Here is a 27,416-nt window from a genome sequence, read left to right as displayed (position 1 = left end):
TTCACGCATTACCATTTGCAAACCTGTTGGACAGTCAGTGCAATTCTCCCTGCTATGCCCCAAAATCATTCTAATGAAAAATTGTGCGTATGCATGCAGTGGAGGAATTCAAATTTTTTTTCTACCAGTTCTGTGGGTGTGGCCAGGTTGTCATGTGACTGGGCAGGCGGGCCGCGGCGCCAATTTAGCAGTTCCATTTTGCCAGGGAGCAAGGGGCTGGACTAGATGATCTCGGAGGTCCTTTCCAGCCCTGGATTGCTGAGCTGATCGGGAGGGAATGGGGATTTTGCAGTATCCTTCCCCTAGAGTGGGGAGGGAATGGGGATTTTGCAGTATCCTTCGCCTGGAGTGGGGTGGGAATGGGGATTTTGTAGTATCCTTCCCCTGGAGTGGGGAGGGAATGGAGATTTTGCAATATCCTTCCCCTGGAGTGGGGTGGGAATGGAGATTTTGCAGTATCCTTCCCCTGGCGTGGGGAGGGAATGGAGATTTTGTAGTATCCTTCCCCTGGAGTGGAGAGGGAATGGGGATTTTGCAGTATCCTTTCCCTGGAGTGGGGAGGGAATGGAGATTTTGTAGTATCCTTCCCCTGGAGTGGGGAGGGAATGGGGATTTTGCAATATCCTTCCCCTGGAGTGGGGTGGGAATGGAGATTTTGCAGTATCCTTCCCCTGGCGTGGGGAGGGAATGGAGATTTTGTAGTATCCTTCCCCTGGAGTGGGGTGGGAATGGGGATTTTGCAGTATCCTTCCCCCTGGAGTGGGGAGGGAATGGGGATTTTGCAGTATCCTTCCCCCTGGAGTGGGGAGAGAATGGGGATTTTGCAGTATCCTTCCCCCTGGAGTGGGGAGGGAATGGAGATTTTGCAGTATCCTTTCCCTGCCACGCCCACCAAGCCATGCCACACCCACCAAGCCACGCCCACAGAACCGGTAGTAAAAAATTTTTGAAATTCACCACTGGTATGTACTGTATAGGCATGTATGTACAGTATGTATGTATCCTCGTGAAAAATGGATTTATCAGTGAGCGATAGCCAAGCTAATGTAGCTAAAGGAACTGCGTGCAAAAACGACAAAAAAAAAAAGATAGAAGCCACAGGCAGGCTGAGAAAAACCCAACAGACTTTTATTTGTCATTCGTCAATGTATAAAAATGGTCATCCAAATATAGGACAGTGTCCCCTTAAAGCAACAGTGTGATTACAGAGGAATTCCTGCTTAAATTCATATATTATACTATGTACACATCTGAATGCCGTTTCTAAATACAAAATATACAGGGCCGAAGAGCCGAAATAGATTTAAACAAACCCCCGGAGGTTTAGCAAAACTAGAATAGAAAAGGAAGGGAAGGGGGGTGGAAGTTTCTATTTTTTTCAGGGAATCCTATGTGCTTTGCGACAAAAGTGGTTATTCATCCACAGTTTCAAACTTCAAGTAAACTCAAAAGGAAGAGGAAATAGTCAAAGGAGAAAGTGGGGGAGGCATCATTATTGCTTTTAGTTAGGCGTGTGGATGGCTTGATTGTTGCAAAGAGATGCACCGGAAAGGTTTTAGAAGCAGCTAATTATCATCATTATTATTTTTTAAAAATAATTTTTATTTTGTGTCTTTTGTATATATATTTTTTTAAAAAAAATCAATGCCATGCAGCAAAACGTGTAGTTAGGACACTCTTTCTTGCCTTCGTCTGCTTTTGAAGACACAGGAACAAAGAGTTAGCAAATATTGACTCGATTTCGCTCCGAAAGCATGCTGGGGAATGTTTGCTAACTATCAAGGAAAAGGTGAAAAGCCAGATCAGTTTTTCTGGAGTTATGGGAGCATGGGTTATTGTAGCCAAAAGGTAACGAGACCAAGATGCTTGTGAGGGGCGATGGGAAGGAAAATATCCCATGCATAGGACAGTTCTTGGAATGATCTGTAGACCATTCCAGATATTTAATGCACCAAGGTCAAAGGCCATGCAGAGGCCCCCCTCTTAAACATTGGGTGTACACCAAGTCTCCTTCCAGATGTTCTAAATTACAATCCTCAGCTGCCCTTGTGAGAGCAACGACGGTGAGGAAAACTGGGACTTCTTCTTCTGCAGCAGTATCTGGAGAAGGAAGCTCTCCTTTCCTGCTGGAACCAACTCTGATGGCCAATGCATGAGTTTGGACAGATGGGTTGAGGGTTCATTCAGACAGAGCTTGTCAGGAGAACCCTACAATTGTGTTCTGATGACCCAGGTTCCATGGATAGCTTGAAGCTATCAATGATTGGATTCATTGAGCCCACCTGAAATTCTCAACCAGCTTGGCCTTCCCTATGAGACATCCCTTTCTCCATTCTCTGAATTCCAGTTATCTCCAAATTCCCGGCTCCCTGAATATACCATACAATTTGGTGTTGCCATCAACACCACCCTCCCGAAGGAGACGTCGTCTCCGTAAATGCCACAGTTTCTGAGATCCATCTCTTTCCAATCACGGAGATGTATCCTCAGCAAAATACAGCAAGATTAGCTGTTGGTCAACACAACTGATGCCATGGAGATGCTCCTTCTATTGTGTAGGGAGGAAGTTGCTGTGTTACTTCTTTCACTGACAGATGCCAGTCTATGATATCTGCTGGCCATGTCTACCATTTGAGGTAGTCTTCAGGAAAGTGGGGTGCATGGGACCGATAAGACCAGGCAGTTGGGTCTACAGAAGAGAGACCCAACTGTTCCTTCTTCCCCGGTATCAAGTTCCTCAAGCTAATTTGCATCTCCGTGGTATTAAGGCAGAAGATAAAGTCTTCTTTATTATCAAGTTCCCCAAACTAATTTGCATTTCCTTGATATTAATTTAAAAAAAAGAGAGAGAGAACAAGAACCTAATGATTTGAATAAGGCACCTGGCTTAGCGCTTCAATAAAAACCTTTTCAGTCAAGTTTGCTCCTTGTTTCACAGGTAGTTTGTCTCATTCAAAGTACACCAGGTGGTTTCCAAATATGTTTACCTTTTTCCGGATCAGCTAGGATAAAAAGGGTTGACGGGTTGAACTGTTCAAAGGGTCATTTCCCCGAAACTGAAAAATTGTAATTCTGGAAGAGAATGTTTACAAAAGTTCTCCTATTTAAAAAAATTGTCGTCCTCTTCCTCGAAAATCAGTCCAGTTGCCTTTTCAAAAATAAAACTTTTGATATGTCTCCAGCAATGAATTCTCCTGGCATGGGAAAATGGAATTATTTACCAAACTGCTTTTTGCCCTAGATTTGCTCAGATATTGTTTTGTGCAAATTAACAATAACCTTAAGCACCATACAAAAAAAAATAAAAAAAATAAACAAGGTTGTAACGATGATCAAACTTCCTACACATTAATTTGAAATCATGGGCTGGTTGAAAAGTTGGCAGTTTGCAAGATAGACCTCTTACTCCCAAATTGGGCCAAGTGTGATTTTTCTACAAATTTGGAGCCTTTCTCAGGGGGACGCGGAGGGAAATATTCAGGGCGTCAATGGTTTTCTTTTTCTTCGGTCAAATCTGTCTTCTCCGAGTGTTTCTCAAGTTTTTTTCCCGCCCACAAAACTCCAAATTTTCAAGCTTAAATCCCGATGGGCTAGAAACCCAGTTGGCTAATTTTTTTAAACTGTTTTAAAACCTAGAAATTAAAGCAACGGGTGTTTAAGGGATTGAAAATAAAGAAGAGAAAGGAAGGCTGGGTGAAAAATGAAATTGAGATGTTCTAAAGGTGAGCTCGATGACTTCTTTGGCATCTTCACAACTTTCAATATAGCACGATTTGAATATCAGTCCTTTCGGGCTGCCAAAGATCCATTTCATCTTGATATTAATCACAGTGTCGGGTAAGCCTTCCTACGATAATGCCATCCCACCCCCCCACGCCCCCCAAAGTAAATCCTTTCCATTTGTTGAGATCTAGAAGGCCTTCCTATCAATCTTGACATTCATTTTGGTTTTGCTCTTCACAAAAGTAGTTAAATCCAGTGTGGGAAACTTCACAGGTCTCTCCTTTTGGTGAATGGGCAGTCACAAGTATCCATCGGCTCCCCAAATTTGATTGAAAGATAGAAAAGGATAGTAGTCGGTGGTCCGACAGAAAACAGGAGCTTGAGGTCCCACAGGATGCACCAAACATAGTTTTCAGGGAAGGTGGGCAGATATCCAAGAAGCTGACTCTTCCAAAGAGGTGGAACATAATTTCTCTCCCATTCTGGAGACAGCGAATTCTGCTGAGAGCTAAAGAAGGAGGGACAAAGCAGAGGCGAAAGATCTTCTCCATATTTCAAGGAAAGAAGGCAAAAATATTCCATGAGATGTTAAGTTTCTCAGCCCTCTGGAACTCTGAATCGTGGCTGAGAAAAGCAGCAGCTTCCAAGATGCCCCCACGGAGAGGGCAATACAGAACATGGATCCTTCTCGCCAAGGTGATGTGGCCACCTCCACTTGGGGCCATGCTTCTTCTCAGGATGACCACCAGCCACATGACAAAGAGGCCCCGTCATGCCACCTCTTGAAGAAATCTCAAGAAGAACACCTTCAACGGTTACTCTGGTGGGTCGTCTGACTTCACCTGGTCTTGTCCACAGGAAAGAGGGAGTCAAACAGACTCTTGAGAACCTTTGGCCCAACTGCAGTGGTCTTTCAACAGTCTCACGTTCTCATATAGGTCCGATACTTCCATCCATCTGTTCGATGAGAAACAGATGGATTGCTTCAAAGGTGGGACGATCTTTGATATCCCGGCTCCAGCATTTCATCATCAAGGAAAACACAGGATTTGAACATAGAGGCGGCTGGGACAAGTAAGCCTGTAGACCAGAAGAGCAGAAGGATGTCACAGAGGGATTTTGGAATTATTCAACGTCCATTTTTCTTTTCATATAGATACTGTACAATCTCCATTCCCTTCCCACTCCAGGGGAAGGATATTGCAAAATCCCCATTCCCTCCCCACTCCTGGGGGAAGGATACTGCAAAATCCCCATTCCCTCCCCACTCCAGGGGAAGATTACTGCAAAATCCCCATTTCTCCCAATCATCTGGGACTCGGGAGGCAGAGAATAGATGGGGGACGGGGCCAGTCAGAGGTGGTATTTACCGGTTCTCCGAACTACTCAACCTTTCCGCTACCGGTTCTCCAGAACTGGTCAGAACCTGCTGAAATCCACCTCTGAAGAAGACCCAACATAATTAATTGATTTGAGGTATCCTACCTGTCGGCCTTGATCTCGGAAGAATTCCCCCGTATTCTCAATCACCTGTTCGTCAGACAGCCAACTGTACGGCTGCTCTTTGCATAAGGTGTACATCTCCCACAACGTCACACCAAAGGCCCACACATCACTGGCGGTGGTGAACTTTCCCTAAAGAAATGAAAACAGTCGCTGGTGACTGAAGGTTCTCTACCAGTTCAGGATCACGTCCGTTCCTGTTTGAGGAGCTGCTAGGAGGTCCTTTCTTAATCTTCACCACCCTGAATGTTCTCCAAGTAGCTGGATTTCAGGCATCTAATCCAATGTGATTTTTGCTAAGATTTTTTTTTTTCTTAATTCTTTTTTTATCAAGCATATTTCAACCTTTGCATGTCATTTCCACTTTTTACAACATTCCAGTATCGGTAACACTCGCATTTACATAGTTTCCAATTTTATATATTCCCAGGCCATTCCAGCAGTGGAATAGGATTATCTTGAAACTCCAAAATAAAAGTGGTGTTATTAGCCATCAAACCTCAAAAATACACTTTTCCCAAAAGGTATCCACAATTTTGGTAGAAAGGGGAGTAGAAGAAGAGACGATGATAATGATGAAGAAGGAGAAAGGAAGGAGAAGGAGGAGATGGTTGTTGTAGATGATGATGGAGGAGGAGGAGGAGGAAAAGAAAGGAGAAGGAGAGAGGAGGAGAAGGAGAAAGGAAGATAAGAAGATGGAGGCAGGATGATTATGTCTGATGGAAAAGGAAAAGCAAGAAGGAGAAGGAAAAGAATGAGAAAGATGAGGAGGAGGAGGAGGGGAAGGAGGAGGAGAAGGAGATAGAGACAGGCGGATGATGATGATTGATGGAGATGATTGAGAAGAAAAGTGAGGAGGAGAAGGATGAGGAGAAGGAGAAGGAGAAGAAGGAGAAGGAGAAGAAGAAGAAGAAGGTAGAGAAGGAGATTGAAATGAGTTGATAATGACTGATGAAGAAAAGAAAGAAAGGAAAAGGAGAAGAACACAATTTTAGTTGGCCTATGATTCCATCTTCTTACCAACAGAATGCTCTCCCAGGCCATCCAGCGGATCGGTAACACAGCCCTACCCTGTATCCGGTAATAATCGCCACTGTACAGATTCCTGCTCATGCCAAAATCGGCAATCTTGATGGTGTAGTTATTTCCAACCAAGCAATTGCGTGTGGCCAAATCCCGGTGGACGAAGTTGAGGGACGCCAAGTATTTCATGCCGGAAGCAATCTGAGTTGCCATGAGCAAGAGATGGAGATTGCTGAGGAAAGAAGAGCCAACACAAAGAATCAAGCAAGGAATCTCGGAGGTCTCGCTGACGTCTGTCATTAATGCTATAGATCCATGATGGCGAAGCTATGGGATGGGTGGCACACGTAGCTATATCGATAAGCATGTGAGCTCAGCTCTGGCACAGATGTGCATGCCAGCCAACTGGTTTTCAGGCCTTCTGAGCCCACTGAAAGTAGGGGGAGAGAGAGGGAGGGAAAGAGAGAGGCAGGGAGGGAAAGAGAGAGAGAGAGAGAGAGAAAGAGAGAGGGAGGGAGGGAAAGAGAGAGGGAAGGAAAAAGGGAGAGGGAGAGAAAGAGAGAGAAAGAGAGAGAGGGAGGGAAAGAGAGAGAGAAACAGAGAAAGTGGGAGGGAAAGAGAGAGAAAGAATGAGAGAAAGAGAGGGAGGGAGGGAAAGAGAGAGGGAAGGAAAAAGGGAGAGGGAGGGAAAGAGAGAGAGGGAGGGAAAGAGAGAGAGAGAAACAGAGAGAGGGGGAGGGAAAGAGAGAGAAAGAAACAGAGAGAGTGGGGAGGGAAAGAGAGAGGAGGGAGGGAAAGAGAGAAATGATATTACAAAAGTTTTTCTTTTTTATTGTCGCTAAAACGTAATATTTCAAAAGCAGGGGGGGAAATGAACGGGCATAAAAGGGTATTTATCACGTTTTTCTCAGAACAATTAGCTGAACTCTGCATTGTTTATCGTTATTTTAGGTAGTAAAACCTCATCATTCAGGTTAAATTGCCGTGTTGGCCCTTTGCGATAAATAAGTGGGTTTTGAGTTGCCGTTTGGGGGGAGGGCCACTCAGTCTCCAAAAGGTTCGCCATCGCTGATATATAGAGCATGCATTTTAATGCCTATTCACTCATTTACTTATTTAGTTTTATCCCACCTTTATTGTTCTCAGTTCTAGTTTGGGCCAACTCTTTCCCTTCCCTTCCGTCACCTGACACAAGGAACGTTGCTGGAATGTGTGAAAGTGCTTCGACTCCGTCTTTGCAGGAGGAACTGGTGAAGGTCCCCGTTTTCCATGTATTCGGTGATCATGCAAAGAGGATCGTCCTTCACGCACACACCCAACAACCGGATGATGTTCGGGTCATTCAGCCGGGACATGATCTTGATCTCTTTTAGGAAATCGTTCCTAGGAAGGGTCAAAGAAGAAGGATAGAAGGCCGAACGTTCTGTGTAGAAAAGCCGATAGACATCATCGTTGTTCCAACTTTATGGGGGAAGGACCATATTTCTGATCAAGGGTCAAGGATTGTATTGTTGTCTACAGAGCAGAGCTGGCAGCAGATTCGGACAGTGAGGAGGTTGGGGAGGTCCTGGAATCTGGGGAAGGCTCTGATGAGGGCTCTGCGTCAGAGGCAGAGAGGGGGCCAGGGCCGTCTGACAGTTATCAGCTGCCTTCGGAGTCAGACATCAGTGAGGCAGACGAACAGCTGGAGCCTGTTCCCAGTGTGAGAGTTGCCAGACGAAGGGAACAGCTAAAGAACAAGGGTCGACTCAGGAGTAAAGCCACAGGTGGACAATGAATGACCCCTCCCAGAGGGAATAAAAGAGGAGCGAAAAGGGAGTGGAGTTTGCAGGAGACAATTAGTTCGATTAATTGGTTCATGACTCTCCGAGATTCCTTGCCAAGTTTTGAAGATATCGGCCTGGCAGTTCTCCAAGACAGATAAGGTCTGTGACTGTTAATTCACCCTTGAAAGACTTTGCTGGATGTGAATGAGAAGAATTCACAGTAACTTAATAAAAAGGGATTTTTGTCGGGACAAGGCGTCTGCTTCATGCTCTTGGGAAGCCTAGGTCAGAACAGATTGATGCCGCATGCTTTGGGATCTCATGCAAGTAATTAATTAATCTAATTAAACTATCACAATTAATGCAATCACAACAGAGGGCTATCTGGACTCCAGGGAGGAGGAGCTGTCACACCTGGGGGTTGTTGGTTTCTCTGTCCAACTGTAAGGGAAGTTGGACAACTAACCAGAATCTCCCCACTTATGACGTAGGGCCATCTCTACATGTCCATACCGTAGGATGATAGACAACAACGCACAAAAGACTGAAATGAGATCTCATCAGATCTTTGAGAACTTTACTGATGCTGTCACTGAAGCTTACCTGGCTGTCTTGGTGACATCAGCTCTCAACATTTTCACAGCCACCAAAATTGCCCGGCTAGAACTTTCTGGAGAAGCACGGCCCAAGAATTCCGGAAGACCGACAGCTTCACAAAGGTGGACCTGAAGGGCCAACCCACGATTAGGCAACCCAACAATTAGGCAAAGCTACAAAATATCTGCAGACTTCAACCTAACCGAATGGTGGACCTACCAATGAAGTGTCCTACCTTCCTTGATCTCTGACTGGGAAATATGATCAACTCACTTCCCCGCTTTGCCCTTCTCAATGTACTCACCTCCCCAAATTGTCCTTCTCCCAACTTCTCCTTGAGCTGCAGCTGGTGCCGGGGAAACTCAGCGATGGAGATGTCCTTCTTGGTCAACGAGTCAACGGTGATGGCTGGCACGGCGTATGTATTGTTTCCTGTCACCCCTTGCAAGTTGACGATGTCCGTCTCGGCGTAATGGGGAACGTTATTCTGGAATCCCTGGTGAGGGGTGCACTTGGTGAGGTCGGGCTCCGCATAATCACCACTGCAGGCTGAAAGACCAAGGGAGACAAAATTGGTTTGGACCAACATCATGTTCAGAATTTCAAACAACATATTTGGGATGCTCATTTCTGAAGAACACTGAAGGCACTTCCTATCTGATACTTCCTTTTTGAAAGTCTCAAACTTTTCTAGTTAATATATGCGCAACAATGGAAAAATGATGAGATCCCATCTGAGGAGGATATAATTAAGAAAATACTAGAATGCGCAGAAATGGATAGATTAACGCGTACTATTAAGGATAAAGAAGAAGCTGAATACTTTTTGATATGGGACGTATTTTATCCATGGCTAGACAATAGAAGTTAAAAAGGAGGAGATATAAAAGAAGGAAACGCCAAAGTGGAGAGTTGTTAAAGAATGATGTTAAGTAATATTGTTATTATATTCTTATATTATTATGTTATCAATATTACAGTGATGAATCCTACAATAAATATGTGCATTATGATTGTTTAAAAATAACTGTACCCAGACCACACACTGTTTGATGAAAACTGAATGTTGTATAAATAAAACAAATATTAAAAAAGAAAGTCTTAAACTTTCTGTACACATGAAAGATGAAACTTTCTGAGTCTGCTATCAAATGATCTTATTTAGATGTTTTGACTGCAGACCTATCTCCCAGTAAGCCTTCCTGGCCATTCAGAGTAGGCTTTTATCAACAATCGACAAATGTTAATAAAGCCTTTCCCTTTCCTTTAGTTGGGAATAAACTGGCACAGAACATAGAACTTCTTATGTATCAAGGAAGATGACTGACAGAGATTTGCAAACTCCATTGTCTAGGACACGGGTCAGCAACCTGCGGCTCTGGAGCCACATGTGGCTCTTTCATCCCTCTGCTGCGGCTCCCTGTCGCCAGTCGGCTCCACAATTGATAGGGCTTTCGGTTAGGATAAGTAGAGGAAAAAGGATGCTGTGCTAGGAGGAGACTCTATGGTGGGGGAACCGCACATCCGGTCCCCAGAGGAAAAAGGACACCATGCTAGGAGGAGACTCTATGGTGTGGGGGGGAACCGGACTTCCAGTCGGCAGAGGAAAAAGGATGCCATGCTAGGAGGAGTCTCTATGGTGGGGGAACCGGACATCCAGTCAGCAGAGGAAAAAGGATGCCGTGCTAGGAGGAGTCTCTATGGTGAAGGAACCAGACTTCCGGTCGGCTCCAGAATTGAATGGAGGGGGGGCTTCTGGTTAGGGCATTTGTGGCTCTTTGAGGGTTTAAAGTTGCCAACCCCGGTCAAGGAAAAGGGGCTAAAACGTGTTTAATGGAAATTTCAAGATTCTGTTATTACAGCCCATGTCAATAAAGGTAATTCCAGTCTTCCTGAGAGGTTGATTTCATGGTTTTGGTCTATCTTTGAGGAAACAAAGAAGCAAACAAACAAAAAAAAAGATCTATCAAGATTTACTCCACTGCGACTTCCTGTTTGCTGCTGGCCGCCGCCAGACGTTCCTTTGGGATCGTCAGCTTCCACTGCCTGTCAGAGCCGCCTTCACAACGGAACGGCGGCTCGAAAAAACTCCGTTCCCATGAGGAAACGGAGATAGAGCCGGCAGGGGTGGGTAGAACTCTCTGCAGAGTCCCAAAAGTTTTTCTTTTACTTTTGGGATGGAGCGGATGAGATGCCCCATATCCCCAGCCGCTGCTCCGGGCTTTGGGAGACCTCTGCTAATGCAGAGCCAGGCGTCAAAAGCAAGCCTGCGAATTTGACAGATTACTCAAAGAAAATGTGAGCTGGACCTGTAATACTGAAGCGCAAGTATTTTACTTATCTTTTAAAAATTACTTAAGAGAATAGAGGAAGAGAAAGAGGAAAAAAGTTTTTTTTTTAAATGGCGTCTGCCGCGGCTGGAGAAGAGTTTGCGAGGGAAAGTTCTTCCGTTTTTTATTATTACAATGTAGCGGAATAAATACCACTGGTTACATTTGTAGACAAAACTCCGCTCCTGTTTTTGTTTTTCTCTTTTTCCCCTGGAGGCCTGATTGTTGCTGGCTGGAAGTCTTTTGTCTTGTTTTTTTTTTTTTTTTTCTTCTAACAAAGCCTGCTTAGGCGGAAACATGGCACTGAGGCTTGTGAAGTCAGACAAACAAATAGGTGGGGGGGATTCCCCCACTAAGAATTTAAAGGAACAAGTTTTAACTCTTCAGTCCCAGAAACCTGATTTTAATATAATAGAATTTCTCTTAGAGGAGATTGAAAGAAGGGATGAGATTGTGAATCAGCAACTTGAAAAATTTAAGCAGGAAACTAAGGAATTGGTGAAATCCAAGTTTGACTTTTTGCAGCAAAAAATTTTAAAAGTGTCAGAATTCATGATTCGGTTGGATACAAATACTAATTTACTAGAGTCAAAAATGGATGAAATTCAAGATAAATTGGACAATAGAATTCAAAAAATTGAAAATGATTTGTTAAATATTCAGGATTATAGTTCAGAAGAAAAATTTAAAATGGATGCTGACCAAAAGTCTGGTAATGTAGAAAATCTGCAACAGAGGATTGAAAAAGAGGTTCTAAAGATACAATATAATTTCACAGAATATGCAATAAGACTTAGAGGTTTGCAGGAAAATAACAGAGATGACTTAAGGAAAATATCTTCTGAATTTCTAGCTGGGATTTTAAAGATTCAACCTGAGGAAGTGTTTTGTAGGATTGACAGAGCTTATCGAATAAACTCCTGGACTGCCAAGCAAAGGCAATTGCCTAGAGATGTGGTAATCTATTTTTCAGATAAAGAAATTAGGAATAAAATTGTGCAAAATTCCTTCAATTCTAATTTGCAATTGTATGGAAGAAAGATTTGGATTTACAAGGAACTCCCACCTAAGATATTAATGGAAAGGAAGAAATTTGGCTTTCTGGTGTCTGAGTTAAAAAGGAGAAATATTCAATTCCGGTGGGACGTCCCAGTTGGTATTATATTGAGATATCAAGGAGAAAGATACCAGTTAAATACTGTTGAAAGAGCGGAAGAATTTTATCAAAATAGGTTGAAAATGAATTTAACGTCTTCAGATATAATACAGGATAAGCAGAAGGAGCTGGAGCTAAAGACAGAGACTGTACCAGATAAATTGCCTTTGGATTTATCGGATACCCCAGCTGGATTATCTACAAATTTGAGAGAAGTGCCATCTGATTTTAATGTGATGACTTATCAAGGCAAGGACAAGCATGGAAACCAATTAGAGGATATACAAGGGATAAAAAAGAAACGCGAGACACAAAAAATTAGGATGGAAGTCAAACCCACAAAAAGAAAACAAAAAAAGAAATAGGTTGTACAAAAATAGAAATTTCTAACCCAAGCAACAGTGAAGCCAGTGATTTTAAAATATGAATGATTATGTGAAAACATAGAGGAGGCGACATATTGGTCAATATCATCCTGAGGATAGTGGCAGATCTCTGCATTGCCGTAATTTTGGGACATGGAAAGAGCCTCAAATTGATGGTTTTGAATTATCTATTTTGAAACTTCTTTTTGTGTTGATAAATATATTATAATTATCTTGAATTATAAGGCAAGAGAATCACATTGGGACATGCAGAAGATCGGGTTGTTACCCAATACGATGATGGAAATTAATAATCCTGATGAAACCCACAATTATTATTATATGGAATATAATTATAATGTCACTCGGGTGGTTGTTTTTACTTTTATATATATAAGAAGATGTTTACTACTGATGGGGGCAGATATGATTGGAGATCTTGAATAAACTGTTGCATCAGCAAGCTATGTTACCCTATTATGGATGTTGGTTTTAACAATCCAGTGGAAAGACTTCAAGAAGATATTATATGGACTATAAATTTAAAGTTATTGTCTTTTCTTTTTTTATTTAGATATAATGGAATATATATATATATATATTTTTAAGTAGTGTGGGCAGTGAATTAAAGATATCAAGAACTGTTGTGTATGGTAAATTTGTAAGACAGTGGGTGAATAAGCTAGCTACAGACTGATTAGTTTAAGAAAAGGGATTTTTAAGTGATACATTTAGGGGAGTGGAGGAAATGGATAGAGTGGAATAAATGTTAAATTAGATTTTATGGGGAGCCCGCTTTGAAATGTTATTAAAGTAGGACTTATCGTATAGTTTTAAAGTGGAAGGTGGTTTTGAATTGTTGCAATAATGTATAGATATAAAACACTATTATGCTAAATTAGAAGTTATTTTATAATAGTTATAGTATAATGTGTTTGTTTTTTTTTGTTTTTTTCTCTTCTTCTTTTCTGAAATGTATGGATAAAGGGGGATTTATAATACTTTTAGTAAGTAAAGGTCAGTATTTTGAGGAGGGAGTAAGTAATCTGTTATGAATTAGGGTTTTTTTTTGTTACGAAGAAGTCACAGGGGGGGAAGGGTGGGGAGGGGGGGTTAGGGAGGGGGGGGAGGGGGGGGGAAAAGGGGGAAAAATTTGTATTTGAAAACCTTTTCAATAAAAAAAAAAAAGATTTACTCCACTGCAAAAACCCAGAGAACAAGCTCATCCGATCACCCGGGTTGCAAATTGATCTGGTCACCAACTAACTGAAGAGAAACCGGGCAGCTTGGAAGGCAGGAAAGAAAGAAAGAAAGAAAGAAAGAAAGAAAGAAAGAAAGAAAGAAAGAAAGAAAGAAAGAAAGAAAGAAAGAAAGAAAGAAAGGAGAGAGTCCGAAAAGAAAAGCCGCAATGAATGGAAAAGAAGAAAAAGAAAGGAGGAGCAGGAGAGAAGGAAGTGAGGGAAAGAGGGATCCCCATCCATTACCCTCTCCAGACCTATTCATTAGTGGTGACTGTGGCCTCGCCCTGTGCAAATTACTCAAAGGAAAAGCTTGTAAGAAAAACCGTTCTCCACGTGCAGCTTTCAATTAGAGCAAGATCTTGCAGGGAGTGAGTGTTTCCCTCATCCCATCTGCTCTTAGTCCACTCTTGGGAAGGATGCCAAGTGGCCAAAGCAAGTCGAACCATGCTCTGGAACCCACAATCATCACCCAAGTCATGGACACACTCTTCACTTAAACCTCAACTCATGGGGAATGTGTTGTTGGAACTCAACCCAGAGTAGAAGCTTTCCCTACCCGAGTCTTCGGCGCTTTGAGATAACTCTGGCAATTTCTGGAGGAGGGTGAGAGGCTGGTGATATTCCAGGTCCAAGGGGAAGACTCTCTCGTAGGTGGGGTTGGTCTGGTGGATCTGTGTCTGGCCATTGACAATTCTGGAGCTGTAGAAGGAGAGACGCACCGTGGCATCTTCTTCCAGGATTCGACGGGGAGCCTATGGAGATCATTTGAGAGATCTTGTGAACAACAGCCAACCACAGTGGGAATTGTTCTTTCTCCGAAGCTTGAGAAAGTTCTAGGTAGCTCAACGAGAGGGTGCATGGTACCGTCTCCAGACGCTTCTGAGCGTACTGTCTCCACAGGATGGCGATGATAACCACCAAAAGGAGGAGAATGATGGCCACAAGACAGCCGATCAGACTGGAAGAGTTGGAGTCCTCTGCCTTCTGCTCGACCCTGGGACTGATGGAAGCTAGGACGGTGTACCCTGCAAAGAATGTTACACGGTTGATCAGTCCAAATCGATCTAGTAGGAAAGGGTTAAAAATAGCTCTGGAGGTTTCCCCCCCCATCTACCACTCCCTCTCCTCAGAGGAGATCTAAATCATTTGTCTCTCTGGCTTCTTACCCAAAGTCCCCTGTGTAGCATTTGGTCGCTCTGATGATGGATATGACTCTGTGGTGGGACTCCATGCAGAAGTAACCAGAATTGGATCAGGAGCATCCATATTGACTAAAGAATTGAAAGGGAGAAAGGCATTATCTCAATTCTAGACTGAGGAGTCTGTATATTTTTCTTTCTCTCTCTCTCTCTCTCTCTCTCACTTGCTCCTTCTCTCCCTCCCTCCATGTCTCCTCTCTCTCTCTCTTTCCATATCCATCCATCCATCCATCCATCCATCATATATATATATATCCACCCATCTCACAAGAGATTACTCTGGTCACTGTACAACATTTCTTATACATATACCCGTGTTTTCCCGAAAATAAGACCCTGTCTTACATTTTTTTTGAACCCCGAAATAAGTGCTTGGCCTTATTTTCGGAGAGGTCTTATTATTTTGGGGCGCATGGAGCAAGATGGAGCTCCTCTTGCCATCTCACCTGTTTTCCAGCTCTGCGTTTAAATATTTTTGGGGAGGGCTTATTTTCAGGGGGAGGCTCATTTTAGTGCATGCGCTCAAAAGCCCGATTGGGCTTATTATCAGGGGATGTCTTATTTTCGGGGAAACAAGGTATATAAAACAGTCACTACATGCTTTGTGGAGGGAAAGGCTTGGAAAATCTGGGTGCATGGAGGGTCTGAGCTCCAGGGAGGAACAGTAGAATAAAATAGATAATAATTAATCTAATTATTATCCCACCGAAGTGGTACCGATTTATCTACTCACATTTACATGCTTTCGAACTGCTAGGCTGGCAGGAGCTGGAGCAAGGAACGGGAACTCACCCCATCGTGTGGTGCTCGGGTCTCGAACCTGGGCTGCCGGCTTTCCAGCCAACAATCCCAGCCTCTTAACCGCTGGGTCACCCTGCCACCCTGCAAATCAAGGACCCTTGGGTTCTCACGTGATTGAAAAGAGACCTCGCTGATCATCATCCAGGTATCGGCGAAGTAGAAACGGCAAAGAATGGCTTTGCCAATATGGTGGTTCAAGGGAACGGTCACAAATCGCGCGCTGGGATTCTTGTCATCCAAAACGGTATCCAAACCCACAGGTTGCGGGTCCCACTCGGCGATCCGCTGTGGTTTGAAGAAACATTCCACCCTCTCGAAGATCTTCACTCCTTTGGAAAACATGTTGTTGCAATGGACCTGCAATTGGGCAGTGGCAGGGAAAGAAAAATGGCAGCCATCAGATAACCGTGCTGGCTTTCCGTTGCAGGAAGTGGCACATCCCTCTGAAATATTGACGGGATAAACGTAAACCTGGGAAGGCCGCTTAGTCAACCTGGCTTTGCAGAAAGGCAGGCATCAAAGATCTTTCACCAGGAGAAGGTTCTACCTTCATGGAGGTGAAATTCCTCTGGTGGTCAAACTGGAACTCCATCTCCACGGCGCCGTTCCGGAAGCTGTCGTTCCTCCAACCGATGTAATCGTAGCCTGGCCATACACGGTATTGGTGGCTCTTGGTGAAATCATCCAGTCCCAGAACACCGTCCGTAAGCTGGCCCAGCCCACCGTAGAGGAGCCTGAGACGAGAGCATTTCCCAGTCAGAAGAATTTTTGGAGATGCTATCTAGGCGATAGATAAACTACGTGGGACTTTATGGTTTTGTCCAATTTCCTCTCATGATAGTCATTTATATTCTAGTCAAAAGGTAGCTATGGGCTCAGAACTAGATAATCAACATTAATTCACTTGTGGAATTCAGTCCCGTTGATTTTCAGTCCCCCATTCAGATCTAGGGATGCCACAAAGAAGAGGGCAGCCAACCTCTTCTCCAAAGCACTTGAGGGCAGGACAAGAAGCAATGGGTGGATACAAATCAAGGAGAGATCCAATCTAGAACTAAGGAGAAATTTCCCAACAGTGAGAACAATTAATCAGTGGAACAACTTGCCTCCAGAAGTTGTGAATGCTCCAACACTGGAAATTTTAAAGAAAATGTTGGATAACCATTTGTCTGAAGTGGTGTAGGGTTTCCTGCCTGGGCAGGGGGTTGGACTAGAAGAACTCCAAGGTCCCTTCCAACTCTGTTATTCTATTCTGAGGCAAGGGAGATGCTGCTCCTTCTTACTTTCGTTCCTGGTGACCGTCGTAGATCGAGTCATTTAGATAAATGATAGGATTGCCAGGGTCCATTATGGTTTCTCCTTCGGGCATGCTGTAGGACTCCAAGCCATCTAGGAAAGGAGATGGTTGAGCATCAGAAGAATCCGATCACTTACGTGTCTTACCAGCATTCCTCTTTCCTTTCCTTCCATTCTCTTCTGAGCCCACCCCAGAATCTCATCTGAGACGTTCAAACATCTATGGAAGTTGACGGCTTTTCAGTCTACATCTTAGACTGAAGGGTCAACCGTGGTAGAGCAGCAGAATTTACAGAACCCGTTGAGGTCTGCTAACTTCCATTGAGAAATGGCACCTTACTATCTACCGGCCTATAGCATAATGGAGAATCCGATGGCCATTATCTCTTCCACCGCCAAGCCAATCTCTTTTAGAATGGTGGAAAGCAACTTTTTTGTTGGCGCAACTGATAAGATTTGGGAATCTTGGGAGGTTGTAGTGGGCGCTCTCACAAAATGGTACCATGTAGGAATGGCCTAGATCAGTGATGGCCAACCTTTTGGCCATCGCGTGCCAAAAGTGGGGGTTGCGCGCGGGGGTGCCCACACCCATAATTCTATGCGCCCCGCTGCCGCGCATGCGCACGCAATTTCCCCGTGCTCCCCCCGCTTTTGGCACTTGATGGACTGGTGGGCCCGGTAGGCCTGTTTTTTGTCCTCCCCAGGAGGAGCCTGGGGAGGGCGAAACGGCCTCCCCCCACTCCCCGGAGGCCCTCTGGAGGCAGGAAACAGCCTGTTTCCCTACTTCTGGTGGGCCCAGAAGGCCCTAAAACCAGCTGGCTGGCACGTGCATCCATGCTGGAGCTGAGCTCGCGTGCCCACCGATATGGCTACACATGCCATGCCATAGATTTGCCATCATGGGCCTAGATAGCTCCTGACGGAAGAACCAATCACAAAGGCTGTAGGAAGAAGTCCCAGGTGCCTTCTTGAAAATTGAGACGATGCTAGTTCAAACTTTCCTAAATTAAAAGAATGTTTGTAATCCAACGGATGGACCATGAGTAGGTAGACATCAAAGAAGATGTCCGTTGGCACCAGGGGTGAAATCCAGCAGGTTCTCACAGGTTCTGGAGAACCGGTAGCGGAAATTTTGAGTAGTTCGGAGAACCGAAAAATACCACCTCTGCCTGGCCCCAGAGTGGGGTGGGAATGGAGATTTTGCAGTATCCTTCCCCCAGGAGTGGGGTAGGAATGGGGATTTTGCAGTATCCTTCCCCTGCCACTCCCACCAAGCCACACCACGCCCACCAAGCCATGCCCACAGAACTGGTAGTAAAAAAATTGGATTTCACCATTGGTATGGAACCTTCTTGGAATTGCTCATCCAAGAAGCTACTTCAGTCCTGAACGGGGGAGGGGGGCAAGAAAGTCCTGTTGCCTTTTTGGAAAAGCACCTTTGGGACAACCAGGACCTGGATGATTGAGACTCTCCGTCAACATGTAAGTCCTTACCAGACCAGACACAACCGTAGAGTTCTACTCTCATGCAGACAGTCATGGGCTGCTCCGTCACTGGGATCACACGGATGTAGCGAGCGATGATAGGTGGGCGAAGATCTTTCAACACAACCTCGTAGGTGTCTGTGTTGCCTTGGATCACCTGGAAGGGATTTGGCCATCTTAGAGGCACTGGACCTGGAGAATTGTGAGTCTTGAGAAGGAGAAGCCCATGTGGGTAGCTTTGAGTCTACCTGGTTGGGGCAGCCTAGCTGGAAACATCTGGGAAGGTTGGAGAAAGCAACTGCGAAGATCTCAAGCAAAGACTGGGCCACCTGAGAACTTGATCATAAATGTCCGAAGACGTCTCCGGGGTCATGTGGCCGGCATGACTCAACGCCAAAGGCGCACGGAACGCTGTTCCCTTCTCACCAAAGGTGGTCCCTATTTTTTCTATTTGCATTTTTTTCCCCCGTGCTTTCGAACTGCTAGGTTGGCAGAAGCTGGGACAAGGAACGGGAGCTCACCCCGTTACGCGGGACCAGGGATTCGAACCGCCGAACTGCCGACCTTTCGATCGACAAGCTCAGCGTCTTAGCCCCTGAGCCCCCGCATCCCATAAATAGGCTTAGAAACGCTTAAAACAGGCTTTTAAAATGAAGCAAACCACACTGTAGCTCAGACCAGTAGCCGCAAGAGCTTTTACTCATTCGCTTCCCTCAAATCTATTAAGTTATTCTTGCTTCTGTTTTCCTGACTGCCTATGCAACGGACATTCATAACAGCTACTAGGTCTGCTGCACCAAGAGCTGGTCCTTTACAAACTGTAGAGAATAACGTTAAAGGAAAGCAGCAAAGGATTTGTGGGCAGGGAGGCAGAGGAGGTATTCATCCGGTTCGGACCAGTTCGCTCGAACCGGTTGCGGAAATCACAGGCGGCAGCTGACCCCGGCTCTATGCCAACCTATTTAGGCACATTTTTGAGGCTGGGAGCATGCGCTGAAGGGGCATATGGCAGCAAAGCACATGTGTGGAAGGCCGGGTCCATGCGTAGACAGGGCAGGTGTGCTCACATTTGCGAACCGGTAGGGAAAGTAAGTGAATATTATCCCTGGCAGGAGGTAAGTAAGTTTGGAACTCATCTGGCTGAGTAATAAATTAAGATGTATTCCATACACACACCCTCTTATTTTGTTTTTTTGAAAATGAGGTCTAACAGCTTTCGGTAAGCCGTATCTTCAGGGCTCAATTTCTTAGCAGCTGTTTCATCTCTCACTTACCTGCCTGTTCTGACGGTCTTTCCAAGAGAGCCAGCGTTCGCCGTTACGGCTGTAATTGATCCGATAAGCCCGGGCGAACTCCTTCCCGGTGGCCCGGGCGTGGCGCCCTTGTGTCCCCACCAGGGTGATGAAGTAGAGTTTGTGAAGGTCAATCTGAAGGAACTGCACGTCTTCCGGTTGCAAGAGTCCCGCCGGACACCACGCGCCGTCGCCCTCTTCTCTGAGCAATCTGAACACGCGTGGGGCAGAAGGAGAGGGAGAACCCATAACTCAAAAGACCACTTTAGAAACTTGAATGACGATGGAGATTCTCCATCGTCCAGTTGTCTCAAAGATGCTTTTCCGAAGGTCAATTGGACTTCCTTGGTTTTTCTTCAGAACTGAAGAAGTTTCTTGGATGAGAAGTGAAATGTTTTCAAAGATTAAAAATAACAACAACAAGAAAGTCCAGGTGCCTTCTGGAAAAGCATCTTTGGGATAACTTGAATGAGGAACCCTGTGGAGCAAAAACTAGCTTCATAATTGCCATTATATATTGTAATGCAGGGGTGGGCAACTGTGGCCCTTTTACAACCTGTGGACTCCAACTCCCAGAATTGCTGAGCCAGGAATTCTGGGAGTTGAAGTCCACAGGTTGTAAAAGGGCCACAGTTGCCCACCCCTGTTGTAATGTAAAGGATACTGCAAAATCTCCATTCCCTCCCCACTCCTGGGGGAAGGATATTTCAAAATCCCCATTCCCTCCCCAATCCTGGGGGAAGGATATTGCAAAATCCCCATTCCCACCCCACTCTGAGCCAGCCAGACGTGGTATTTGCCGGTTCTCCGAACTACTCAAAATTTCCGCTACAGGTTCGCCAGAACCTGCTGAATAGCACCCCTGTATTTATACCAAGACCAACTTTGGAAGGAATTCCACGCACCGGGCATATTTTGGTCCAGTTGAATCGTACCACTGGCTCGAAGCAGTAATGTCCTCGTCTCGGATGGTCCCTTCATACATCCCCAAAGGATACCGGCATATTGCTGGGAAAGGGGAGAAGGGGTGAAGGGCACAAGGTTTGAAGTGAAAAAAAAAAGGCGAAGACCTCCTTCATCTGTGAAAAACGATCATAAGTAATTTTGGGGGGAACAGTCACTAAGTCTATTAATGTGGGAGTTACATCATTCAAGTGTGTTATTCACCCCTAACGCTAACAAAACATGCTATTTGTAAATAAAAATGTACTTAAGGACTACAGTGTTGTGAAAACATATTGCCCTACAGGATTGAACTCACAACGGCAGTCGGATATTCTGTCAAGCCATATGCTAATCCCGTCTTATCACATGAGGACTGCCTTAGATAACACAAGTTCTCACACGTTCTTTTAATGCTATTTCAGGTCATTCCAGTTTTGGGGTTCTTGCCAAGTACAATATATCAATATGTAATCCTGTCTTGGCAAGAAGCAGGAGGCTATTTGGGGACAATATGCATTATCTAGAAAAGCAGAGGAAGATAAATCCAGAATTGGTATTTGAAACTGACCGGATAAGCTTTGGTGAAATTGACGCTCCTGGATTACCTACTAAGAAATAACATCTCTTGTGAAATTAATTAGAAAGAACTAAAGAATTCAAAGATAGCTTAGAACCGTAATGGTGAACCAATGGCATGTGTGCCACAGGTGGCACGTGGAGCCATATCTGTGGGTGCGCGAATGTTGCCCAAGCTTAGCTCCAGCGTGCATGCGTGCACCAGCCAGCTGAATTTCAGGCCTTCCAGTCCCACTGGAAGTTGGGAAATGGGCCGTTTCTGGCCTCTGGAGGGCCTCCAGGGAGGTGGGGAAGGCTGTTTTTGCCCTCCCCAGGCGCCAAGAAAGCCTCTGGAGCCTGGGGAGGGCGAAAAACAGGCCTACCGGACCCACTGTGCCATCGCGTGCCAAAAGCAAGGGGAGCAGGGGGTAGAGGCGCATTGAATTATGGGTGTGGGCACCCGCACATGCAACCCCCATGGTCCCCCCACTTTTGGTATGCGACGGCAAAAAGGTTAGCCATCACTGACTTTGAATAAGGAGCTATTTTCTACCTTGGCTTTTAATGGACAACGAAGTATGGCTTTCGTTGTTCTTTTTCTATATTTACATCCCCTGACCAGAAGGAAGGGAAAAAATATTTATCTATTCCCATCTGGAGACAAGAAATCGGATTCAATAAACACACATGACGATTGGCTGGGTATTAATCCCCGAATTCTGGTGTCTCTTCTACGCTTCTTAAATTTATGGGACCAGTGCCTTTTAGGCTTGCATCATCAACATAGCAGAAATGGCGGCTTGAAATAACGGTCCATAAAAGATATGGCTGTGTTACCGATGGACTGGGCAGAAATGGAACGGGAGATATTTAAGGCTGGGGAAGCAAGGGATGTTTCCATTTAGTTATGAGGTTCATACCTGGATTGACTTCAGACCCCGAACTTGTTGAAAATCCAGCCAAGAGCAGAAGAGATAAGCAGAACATCCTTAGTGAAGGTAACCTTGGAATGGGTACCTTCCGTTGGTCAGTTTGACGGGGTCCTCAGTCACTTCCATTCATGATTCTGAGGGAACAGAGAAGGAAGAACTTGATTAGAACTAGATGGTCAGGTTCTAGATCAGCTGTCAAGCGCCAGGAGAATCAGGAGAGCCAGGCAATTCAAATGGGTATAAAGATTTATTGTAAGCTTAGGGTCACTACATGAATCTGAACTACTAACAGTCAAAGCAAGTTGGCGGGAGATAAGGAATTCACAGTAGGCTGGACTTAGGTCTCTTGAGGACGCGAAGGGACTCATAGGCAGTTCAAATGGGTATAAAGATTTATTGTAAGCTTAGGGTCGCTACATAAATCTGAACTACTAACAGTCAAAGCAAGTTGGCGGGAGATAAGGAATTCACAATGGGCTGGACTTAGGTCTCTTGAGGGCGCGAAGGGACTCATAGGCAGTTCAAATGGGTATAAAGCAGGGGTGAAATGCTCCCGGATCGGACCAGATCACTTGATCCGGTAGCGATTTTTCCCTGTGGTTCGGCGATCCGGTAGCGATCGCCGCCCGGATGTCATTATTTCCTGGTTTTAACCAGGAAGTAATTTTTTTTACAGTCACTGAAGCAGTCGGCGTGAGCTTAAATGGACTCCAGAGGATGGTAGCGGACAGGAAGGCCTGGAGGAACGTGGTCCATGGGGTTTCGATGGGTCGGACACAACTTCACAACTAACAACAACAACGCTTTCTTTGATCAGAGAGAAGGAAGAAGGAAAGCCATAAAGCCTCCTGCAAATCATATCCTGAAGGAAATTAACTTTCCACGTCCTTCCCCCTCGTTGCTTCGAAACACAATGGAATTCCTTTTGCTTGGGCCGTCTCCTGGGCGTGCAGAGACCTTGCTCCAAACTTCCGTCCCAACCGAGCTTGCAAGGTGCAAGCAAAGAGTCCAATTTCCTCTCCAGCTTTCTGATAGCCAAGCAGGGAAAAAAAAAAAGCGTTAAAATTCTCCTTTGCACGGGGGGCCCAGGGCGGTTTTTGCCGCTAATTGCTAACAGCTGCGGGAACTGTATATTTTTAAAAAATCATATTACAGAAGAACGGGGATGATAGCAGAAGGCGAGGTAGGAGGATTTGGCCAAGGTCACACACACACACACACACACACACAAAATCACAAGTGCTCTGAGCCGGAGACAATCTCAACCCCCTTCCTTAGCAAGGGGAGAGAAGGCCCACCTGTTCTTCTCACCTTCTCCTCTCCCTGGCACAGGTTTCCAGCTCTGATCTGCCCCGCGTGTGCCACGTTCCCTTCGCCTGTTTTGCACACGCATCGCGCCTCCCTCCCTCCCGGCTCAAGTCCTACTCGGAGAAGTATCTCTGGAAGGAAGCAGCATCCCACCATCTGCCTGCCTTCTGCTTCCCTCTTCAGGCCTTTGTGGACTCTAACGAGATCCATGCCCATGTGCGCTTCTCTGCGCCCCATCTTTGAGGAAAGAGCTTGGAGGCTTGCGGTCCCTTTCCCCTTGGATTTCCCCTGCTTCTTTCTTTCTTTCTTTCTTTCTTTCTTTCTTTCTTTCTTTCTTTCTTTCTTTCTTTCTTTCTTTCTTTCCTTCCTTCCTTCCTTCCTTCCTTCCTTCCTTCCTTCTTTCTTTCTTTCTTTCTTTCTTTCTTTCTTTCTTCCTTCCTTCCTTCCTTCCTTCCTTCCTTCCTTCCTTCCTTCCTTCTTACTTTCCTTCTTTCTTCTAAAATATCAGCTTCTCCCAACGAGGAGCTTTCAGCTGGCTCTGCCTTAGAAGAATGACAGAGTTGGAAGGGGCCTTGGAGGTCTTCTAGTCCAACCTCCTCAAGCAGGAGACCTCCAAGACAAAAGGTTGTCCAAATCCTTTCTTAAATCCTCCAGTGTTGGAGAATTCACAACTTCTGAAGGCAACTTTTGTTCCACTGGTTGTGTTGTTCTCACCGTCAGGAAATTCCTCCTTAGTTCTAGATTGCTTCTTTTCTTGATTAGTTTCCATCCACCCGTTGCTTCTTGTCCTGCCCTCCGGTGCTTTGGAGAATAGCTTGACTCCCTCTTCTTTGGGGCAGCCCCTGAGATATTGGAAGACTGCTATCATGTCCCTCCTAGTCCTTCTTTTCATTAAACTGGACATACCCAATTCCTGCAACCGTTCCTCGTATGTTTTAGCTTTCAGTTCCCTAATCATCTTTGTCGCTCTTCTACACTATAGCTGCACTCTATTTAGCTGTGATGGCGAACCTATAGCACGCGTGCCCGAAATAGCACATGGAGCCATGTCACCTGGCACGCACGGCATCACCCGTTCCTCTTCCGAGGACGATCAGCTAGCCTTTTTGCATGCAGCAGTACTGGAAACTGCAACAGCTGGTCTTCTGTTTTCCTGCGTGAGCTTGCGTGCCGACCAGCTGATTGTCGCGCGCACATGCACGCCAGGGGTGGGTTCTACTTACCTTCACTACCGGTTCGCATCGTTCCCGCGCGCTTCTGCACATGCGTAGATCAACTGTGATGACGCCCGGGTCAGTGCAGAGCCTCCCACCAGCGAACCGGTCTGAACCAGGGGCAACCCACCACTGATGCATGCCGGAAACCCAGAAGAGTACCTCGCTGAAACCGGAAGTTCAGTAGCTGAAACCGGAAGTTCATTTTCAGGCGTGCACATGCACCCTGGGAAGCTCCTCTTCCGGGTTGCGGCCCAGTCGCACACACGCGCGCTCCCTTTTCGGCACCTGGTGCCGAAAAGGTTATGCCGTCACTGCTATATAGGGAGATATGCTTTCCCCTTCCATGCCTACAATTGTGAAAGCAGTCTCATCTTGTGATCTTGGATGACCCCACACCTGGATCAAGAAGATAAAATGGGGTGTGTGATGATGATGATGATGATGATGATGATGATGATGATGATGACAACTTTATCTGGGCCTCATGAACCGGGCATTAGTTTCTCAACCCTTGTGAGCCTTCACCGAATGGTGCAATAGTCTCACAAAACCTGCGCATTTCAGCCAAACGTAACACAGCCGCAGCCTCCCGTGGCCTATGACACACAGATGTGTGGGGTTGTGATTGCCCTTAGCTTAGAAGGCCACAAGGGAGCTGTAGCCCTATCTACAGGATCTATGCGTGGGTGGGATCATGTAATTGGGGAAAGTTGATGCTGTTCTTTCTCTTTCTTGTGAGTTTTCAGCCTTTTTCAATTTCATGGGGTATTGCGCTCTGCTCTCATTCTCTCGTATATGTGAGAATCTATCTGTCTGTCTGTCCGTCCGTCCGTCTGTCTATCCATTCAACCATCCATGCATGTATCACTTCTATCCATTCTGCCTACCTATCTCTCTGTCTCTCCGTCTTTCCATCTCTCTACCGCGTTTCCCCGAAAATAAGACCCTGTCTTATATTTCTTTTTAAACCCCAAAATAAGCACTTGGCCTTATTTTTGGGGAGGTCTTATTATTTTGGGGGCGCATGAAGCAAGATGGGGCTCCTCTTGCCGTCTTACCTGATTTCCTGCTCTGCATTTAAATATTTTCAGGGAGGGCTTATTTTTGGGGGGAGGCTTATTTTAGCGCATGTGCTCAAAAACGCAAATGGGCTTATTATCAGGGGATGTCTTATTTTCGGGGAAACAGGGTATCTCTCTATGAATTGTCAGGCAACTCTGCCTACTGCTGAAGGAAGGGCACTCTTTGGTCTTTCAAAATTTAAAAAAACAAAACGAAACAGATACTCCGTCCCTCTTCCAGGATCGAACTGAGCCAAGAGAAAAGCAGTCCCTCTTCCTTCCTCTAAGCCAGAAGCAAAAGAAAGGCAGCTGTGTACCCTTCCAGCTACCCTGGGCCATGCCCTCTGCCTTCCCCTACGATGCCCCAGGGCAAAGATGTCAAAAACATGGTTTCCAAATTCCCCCTTTCTAGCTTTGCCTTCCTTTCCCTTTGGAGGGAAGGGTGGGCAGGCCTCAAGTCCCCGGAAGAGGAGTGAGTTGCTGAATTCGACAAAGCCAAGGAAAAAGTCTGTTAGGGAGTTGGAGAGTGAAGAGAAAGAGGAGAGGAGGGAAGAGAAGAGAAGAGAAGAGAAGAGAAGAGAAGAGAAGAGAAGAGAAGAGAAGGAGGGAGGGAGGGAGGAGGGAGGAAGGAGGAAGAAGAAGGAATATGAGAAAAAGAAGGAAAACAAGACAGAAAAAGAGGGAGGGAGGGAAGGAGGGTAGGAGGGAGAGAGAGAAAAAAAGAAAAGGAAGAAGGAAGAAGGAAGGAAGAAGAGAAAGGGAGAGAGAGAGAAAGGAAGGAAGAAAGAAAGAAAGAAAGAGGAAAGAAGGAAGGAAGGAAGACAAGGAAGAAAGGAAAGAAAGAAAGAAAGAGGAAGGAAGATAGGAAGGAAGGAAGGCAGAAAAAGAAGGAAGGAAAGAAAGAAAAAGGAAGGAAGGAAGAGAAAGAAAGAAAGAAAAAGAAAGAAAGAGGAAGGAAGGTAGGAAGGAAGAGAAAGAAGAGAAAGAAGTAAGGAAGGAAGGAAAGAAAGAAAGTAAGAGAAAAAGAAAGAAAAAAAGAAAAAGAGGAAGAAAGCGCGCAAGAGAGAGAGAGAGAAAGAAAGAAAGAAAGAGAAAGAAAGAAAGAAAAAAGAAAGAAAGAAAGAAAGAAAGAAAGAAAGAAAGAAAGAAAGAAAGAAAGAGAGGAGGGAAGCTCACACCCCCCGCACAACAGGCCTTACCTCCCTGGCTGCCTTATCCGTCCTGCCACCCCCGCCATGGTGGGGTGAGAGAGCCTAGGCGCTTGAGCTCCACGGATCCAGCCGGGCTCCCTTTCCCACCATCCCTTCTCGGGCCCAGCAACTTTGCCAGGGGTGCTGAAAGTGGTTGCCGAGGGAGAGGAGGCTGCTCCTGACTGCTTCGTCCCTCCGCCACGGGCCCAGGAGGCTCTTCTCCCTCTTCTCCTTCTCCTTCTTCTCTTTCCTCTTCTATGTCACTCCGGTTTCTATGGCAACCCCCTGACGGAGGCTACGGAAAAGAGCAGATGTGTGTGTGTCTGTTGGTGTGTTGGTGTGTGTCGGTGTGCAAAGCCTTCGGCGCTCTCCCCTCCTCCTCCTTCCTCTCTCTCATCCCCTCCTACTTCAAGCTGCTCCCACAGTTGTTC

The 27,416-nt window shown here is 45.5% G+C and overlaps 1 protein-coding gene across 6 annotated transcripts; it reads right to left on the bottom strand.

Moving 5' to 3' along the window:
• Window positions 1–1,107: 1,107 nt before the first annotated feature.
• Window positions 1,108–27,416, bottom strand: LOC117656753 (discoidin domain-containing receptor 2-like). 6 transcript variants are annotated; one of them, XM_060684645.2, is made up of 17 exons: window positions 26,995–27,416; window positions 22,198–22,343; window positions 20,683–20,785; window positions 19,760–19,988; window positions 18,495–18,642; window positions 16,988–17,093; window positions 16,252–16,438; window positions 15,815–16,061; window positions 14,871–14,975; window positions 14,569–14,729; window positions 14,261–14,456; window positions 8,917–9,161; window positions 8,619–8,740; window positions 7,435–7,632; window positions 6,247–6,481; window positions 5,209–5,358; window positions 1,108–4,803 (listed from the first exon to the last, which is right to left on the bottom strand). In XM_060684645.2, exons 2-17 carry the CDS (start codon window positions 22,262–22,264, stop codon window positions 4,654–4,656), a joined length of 2,649 nt encoding a protein of 882 aa, XP_060540628.2. In that variant the 5' UTR covers window positions 22,265–22,343; window positions 26,995–27,416; the 3' UTR covers window positions 1,108–4,653. The 6 variants fall into 6 exon arrangements, with proteins under 6 accessions (XP_060540628.2, XP_060540629.2, XP_087735854.1 ...); XM_060684646.2 differs by having other exon boundaries at window positions 18,495–18,677; window positions 26,995–27,400; XM_087879728.1 differs by having other exon boundaries at window positions 19,764–19,988; window positions 26,995–27,326.

The sequence above is a fragment of the Pantherophis guttatus genome, chromosome 16, assembly GCF_059756535.1.
Source record: "Pantherophis guttatus breed Tessera chromosome 16, ASM5975653v1, whole genome shotgun sequence".
NCBI lineage: Eukaryota > Metazoa > Chordata > Lepidosauria > Squamata > Colubridae > Pantherophis > Pantherophis guttatus.
This window is presented reverse-complemented; position numbering and strand designations above follow the sequence as displayed.

What these genes read in the sequence shown, in the direction of transcription:
- LOC117656753 (XM_060684645.2), bottom strand. Translation starts at nt 22,264, where the DNA reads ATGTTCTGCTTATCTCTTCTGCTCTTGGCTGGATTTTCAACAAGTTCG. An exon ending in GGGGTCTGAAGTCAATCCAG is followed by an intron (nt 20,786 to 22,197) that starts GTATGAACCTCA and finishes CCCCTTTCCCAG; the next exon opens with CAATATGCCGGTATCCTTTG. An exon ending in AAGACCGTCAGAACAGGCAG is followed by an intron (nt 18,643 to 19,759) that starts GTAAGTGAGAGA and finishes AATCCCTTCCAG; the next exon opens with GTGATCCAAGGCAACACAGA.